Source organism: Gobio gobio, assembly GCF_949357685.1.
Source record: "Gobio gobio genome assembly, chromosome: 11".
Taxonomy (NCBI): Eukaryota; Metazoa; Chordata; class Actinopteri; order Cypriniformes; family Gobionidae; genus Gobio; species Gobio gobio.
The window spans coordinates 13,882,278-13,888,277 of record NC_137104.1 but is presented as its reverse complement, the minus strand read 5'-3'; the positions used below and the strand labels follow the sequence as shown (position 1 = coordinate 13,888,277).

General features: G+C 39.8%; 1 protein-coding gene across 1 annotated transcript in view; it reads right to left on the bottom strand.

Moving 5' to 3' along the window:
* Positions 1 to 594: 594 nt before the first annotated feature.
* Positions 595 to 6,000, bottom strand: part of csmd2 (CUB and Sushi multiple domains 2) — a gene marked incomplete at both ends in the record, with an annotated part of 367,659 nt that continues 362,253 nt past the window's right edge. The window contains 6 exon segments of the mRNA XM_079829996.1: positions 595 to 754; positions 859 to 989; positions 2,584 to 2,676; positions 3,680 to 3,792; positions 4,371 to 4,532; positions 4,682 to 4,747. Of these exon segments, the coding sequence (XP_079686122.1) occupies positions 595 to 754; positions 859 to 989; positions 2,584 to 2,676; positions 3,680 to 3,792; positions 4,371 to 4,532; positions 4,682 to 4,747 (725 nt within the window).

Genomic DNA, 6,000 nt, shown 5'->3' with positions numbered 1-6,000 from the left:
AGCACATGTATAAGCATGAAGTATATGCTCTATTTTAAAAATAGGACGCATGTTTCTCTACCTTCTAAGGAAATCTCTTCTTATTGAGTTCCTCTGTTAGTAGTATATAACACCCAATTTGAGTGTACTGCCCCAGACAGAAGATGGCAGAGATGAGACGAAAATGAGAAGGGGACAGAAGAGGGACAGAGGGAGGATGGAGAGGGTAGAGGAACGGAGGAATGGAGAAACACAAAGCTGGCATGAGACAATAACTTTTCAATATCTCTACTATGTCTGACATTTAAAAATAATAAATAAGAGATCTCTTCGCAAATTACTGGTATCCGGTCCTGTGATTCAACCATAACGGGGACAAAGACCAAATTGTCGGATCAACAGCTACAATGTCATAATTAGGTATGTGCCTGAAGCACCAAAAAACACCATGAAGGGAACATAATTACTTTCAAAACAGGCTTCTCCAATTTTACGAAATTACGGTCAAAGTCCCGCACACTTCCGGCTTTATCCGAATACAGATACGAATGATTTTGAGATTGTACTGAGAACGGATCTTTCTGGTTGAAGACTCACCTTTGACTAGAGCGGTCGCTATACTGCTGTGCACACTGTGCTGACCGTGAACTCTGTCTCATTGGCCATGATGTCAGTGGGCTGGATATTGCGGTCATACATAGGGTTTTCGAAAGTTGCCCTTCCGTTGGTGTTTTCATGGCCCGCATAACCATTGAATGGTACTTTGGGCCTTTTTCTGAAAGTAAGCAAACATATTAGCAAATATTCTGGAGGAGTGATTCATAATAAATACACAAATTAATTTACAATGAATGATACATATTTTGTGAACTGCTTTACCTGTGTTTGTAGAGATACAGAGCGAAGCCTGCTATAATCATGGCAATAAAAGGCACTAAAATGGCTGCTGCCACTGAACTGCTGTTGGAGGCAAAGTTATAGCCTGGATTCTCCCCATTTTGATCAAGGCCCTCTGTAAAATAAAATACAAAGGAACCATTTACAACATCATAATAACTAGCCTGTAATCTCAAAGCATGTGTTCAAATTGATTTTAAACCACGTAACAAATAAGAAATTAACAAAAAAAAACTTTTCAACTTCATATTCCAGTGTTTTGTTTAGCTCAAACGGGGGACGTGTTTTTGGGAGATGTTAAACTGCATTATCTTGACAATGGTTTTTTAATTACAGATATCAAGACACGGCAAAGATGAAGTCATTTGGAATTCACTTTTCAATTTCGACCACAGAGCTTTTCCTAAACAACAAGAGAGTGTCAGTGCACCTGTTCATCAGACAATGCCAAAAAGCTTCCCAATAACATCAAGGCTGCAAGTGGGAGATTCAATTAACTAACTCAATAGAGCCAGCTCGTCAAACCAACATAAAATGATGGAATATGGGTGCGCGCGAACACACATGCTCTTTCCACTACAGCCCCTCTTATTAATAAATCTTCTGTTTGCTCAATCTGTCTGATGATGTTGGGATAGGAGTCTATACAGCTGTCGTTTATAAATGAAGGCGCGCCTGTTTCATTACAGCAGGATTTGACAGAACGTTCATGGTTTGGCCTCCACAAGCTGTACACTAGATACTTAGACTGACTCTAGTTTTCCTTTCTCTCTTTCTAAACTGTATTATAAAAATACATAATAGCTATTGTGGGCGGCATTGGCAGTATATATCATTTTAAACATATCATCGATAACTAATTATAGAGGAAACAACACAGGCTTGACATTTTCATGGCTTTAAAGCTGAAGTGTGTATTCAATATTAAAATACTTTGCCAGTTTAAAAAAAGTAGAGACAACTATATGCAAATAATTAATTCCCAACCATCTGACACAGATAACCCCCTGAACGAGTTTATTACCTAATATTTTTGGCCAAAATATATGTATTTTATAGAAATCGAAACTCTAGAACTCGAGGGGTAGCCGTTTGTAATGCCTGATCAGAGAATGCAGAGATTTCATGTAGAATAAGTCACTTGCATAGATTAGAAGTTGAGCTAGAATACAAAGCTATGCTAATGGTATACTAAGCAAGTAGAATCAGCCAATGGAATCACTTTGGTGTACTAGGTGCACTCGATTCAACATTGTTCATTAAAGTGGATATATTAGTTCGATCAGTTAGGAGAGTGCTTGGGAAACCTGTTTGAAAAGAGTCACTATTTTCGCTATTCTGTTTGGTGTTGCTATCGGCGCAGTCATGACACACTTTCAGTCAAATATTCCTTCTTTTTGCTACAAAAAACAGCATATATGTCACTTTAGATGTTCTACAAATAAAAGTTTTCAGACTTAAAGGTATAGAATTAATATTCTGTCATCAAGTACTCGCCCTCATGACATTCCAAACCACTTTCATTCATCCTCAAAACACAAATGAAGATATTTTTTATTTAGCTTGATTTCTGATCCTTCCATTTGAAAGTTCATTTGTGCTTCGAAGAAGAACAAAAGTCTTATGGGTGTGGAATTCTGATGACAGAATTTTCATTTAGGGTGAAACTAAGGTTTAACAAATGACGTGTCCTATAAGACAAGCACACATACCCAGCCTCTGAAGTCCAAACTGGCCGAAGCCTTTTCCTCGAACAAAGCCTTGGTATACAAATGAATCAGATGAAGACATGTACGACACCTGTGGAGAAAAGTACAAGACAGTAGGTGTAAAGAATTTTCAAAATGTCAAAAATGAGCCACTGAAAGATAAAATGTGTCACTGATGTGAAAGACTACTTATGTTTGACATTTACTTTCCCCATCATTCCTCACTGAGGCATTAAACGTGTACATATGCAAATACAAACACACAGGCAGGTATAAAACGAGCTTTCTCCTTCATCCTCTACCTCTTGTGCTCTTTCTCTCTCTCTCTTACATGAACACACACACAAGAGCCACACACTCATGGCCCACACTTTTAATTACACTCTCCCAGGTGCTTGTCCCGAGTGCATTGGAGGGGGGTAGAGACGTCTGGCCCTGATTACCCAGCAATGATTTAACTGACGTTTTAATTAAAAGAAAAACTTTGTCTGTGCTCTCCTATCCCCAGGAGTGACATGGTGTGTGTGTGTGTGTGTGTGGTTGAAGGTTTCAGTAGTTACAAGCAGCCCAAGGTCTGGCCCTAGACAAGAGCCCTTACATCAGCCTGTGAGTATTGAAGTACACTTTGAGCACTCTCAGGTTGCAGTAAAGGCATAGAAACCTCAACTTTGACTTTCTGTACAACTACATCTGAAGACTACATCTGCATGAAGTCATACCTTAAATCAGAAAGGACTTGCATCAACATAAAAGCACAGCTGTTGAAATCACATGTAAGATGCTCCCTTTTCCCAGTAACCAGTCTACTTAAGAATAAGTCAATTGGATGGCTGGGTCGAGTTAAATCACGTCTGCGTGGCTTAAATATTTGATCTGCGGTTGCTTAATATCTCCAAAGCAAACAATATATTTGAATCTAATCCATTACAACGTGGAAAATCTGTAGAATCATCACAATGATTATTATTTCACACTGCAGGGAGTCTCCATTTCAAAACGTCAGGATAATGATTTCTATGGATGTACTGCACACAAGGGCTTCCTGTGACAACCACAGTGAAGATCAGAGGAAACAGAAAGAGGAATATACATACATGTCCGTCCAGTGCCCAGTTGTCAATTTTGAACTTGTTAACGAAGATCTCCACAGGACCGCGGATCTGATACACCTGCAGCAACAACTGGGCTTCTTCTTTCTTATAGATACCTGCAGAAATGGAGAGGATGTGTACGTGAACGAGGTTGTTGACTCTTTCCCTGCCATTGACAGGAATTTCCATCATATGTGAGAAAATGCGTCCCCGCTATTGACGGTAATTTACGTCTTTCAGTGTTTTCACTGTTATATGATTAAAAAATGTATACACTTTAAAGCTATTTTTTAAATATATCATGAATTATTAACTCACAAATATTATTAGGTTTTTGATTAGTTGCCCCATATGCCATTTTACAACCTGAAATAATCTTTCTTCGTCATAAAACAGTCAAATCATTTGATATTTTAGGAAATGTATGACCCCTGTGATACACAGTCCTAAGGATCAGTAGAGGTCCTTGCTATGATATAATTTCGTATTCAATTTATTTATTTTTTTGTTCCAAAGAAAATGGTTTGGAACGAGTAAATACAGATTTTTTTGGCAGAACTTTTCCTTTTAAAAGAACACAAAACACAGTGCTGGGGGCAGTACAAACTAGAACATTGGCATTACCTTGCTGCTGATGTGTCACAAATAAGTGGTTGGTAAAATGTGTTGTGAGGTTAAAATAAAAAACACTCACCAGCCAGATTGAGCTGTACTCCGCTGTGGTCCATGAGAGTGCCATTGACCCGATTGCTTAACGGTTCAAAAGCAGTTATGCTAAGCATTGCTGGCTGCTTCTTCCCTAGATATTCGTACGAACCCCTCCAAAGAGAGTTCTTTGCAAAAACCCCACTTGGCACTGAGATAGAGGCACAGAAGAGAAGAACAGGTTGAAAGAAACAAAGACAAGAGTTTTTATACATTCAAGTGTCTAAAATATTTTAGAGAGATTTTTAATTAACTTCCATTGAAAGATTATTTTAATTTACGTTACACAGTGAAACTTACCGGGTAGCTTTGTGTTGGGTGGCTCTTGCACGGTTCCTACAGTTTTTCCGCTTGGTCTGTTATCAGCTATGGGAAAAGTGATATATGGTGTTAGAGGAAGAGGAAGAATACAGCAGACAGGACCTTTCACAAGCTCTACTAATACACATGCTTACATGACGTGTGTACATAAACGTATATATACAGTGTATATATATATATATATAAACACTACATATACACTATATTGCCAAAAGTATTGGGACACCCCTCCATATAATTGAATTCAGGTGTTCAAATCACTTCCATGGCCACAGGTGTATAAAATCAAGCACCTAGGCATGCAGACTGCTCCTACAAACAAGAGAGAATAGGTCGCTCTCAAGAGCTCAGTGAATTCAAGCGTGGTACAGTGATAGGTTGCCACCTGTGCAATAAGTCTATTCGTGTAATTTCCTTACTACTAAATATTCCATGGTCAACTGTTAGTGGTGTTATAACAAAGTGGAAGCAATTGGGAACATAAGCAACTCAGCCACATCACAAAACGGGTTCAGCGAATGCTGAGGCGCACAGAAGTCGCCAATTTTCTGCAGTCAATAGCTACAGACCCCCAAACTTTGTGTGGCCTTCAGATTAGCTCAAGAACAGTGCGTACAGAGCTTCATGGAATGGGTTTCCATGGCCGAGCAGCTGCATCCTAGCCTTACATCACCAAGTGCAATGCAAAGCGACGGATGCAGTGTTGTAAAGCACGCCACCACTGGACTCTAGAGCAGTGGAGACGTGTTCTCTAGAGTGACGAATCACGCTTCTCTGTTTGGCGGTTACCTGGCAGCATTGTGCCAAGTGTAAAGTTTGGTGGAGGGGGGAGTATGATGTGGGGTTGTTTTTCAGGGGTTGGCCTTTGTTCCAGTGAAAGGAACTCTTAATGCTTCAGCATACCAAGACATTTTTGACAATTTTGTGCTCCCAACTTTGGGGATGGCCCCTTCTTGTTACAACATGACAGCGCACCAGTGCACAAAGCAAGGTCCATAAAGACGTGGATGAGCGAGTTTGGCGTGGAGGAACTTGACTGGCCTGACCTCAACCCATTAGAACACCTTTGGGATGAATTAGAGTGGAGACTGCGAGCCAGGCCTTCTCGTCCAACATCAGTGCCTGACCTCACAAATGTAGAAGAACAACAAATCCCATTAACACACTCCTAAACCTTGTGGAAAGGCTTCCCAGAAGAGTTGAAGCTGTTATAGCCTCAAAGGGTGGGCCAACTCCATATTAAATTAAGATGTCATTAGGATGTCATTAAAGTTCATGTGCATGTAAAGGCAGGCGTC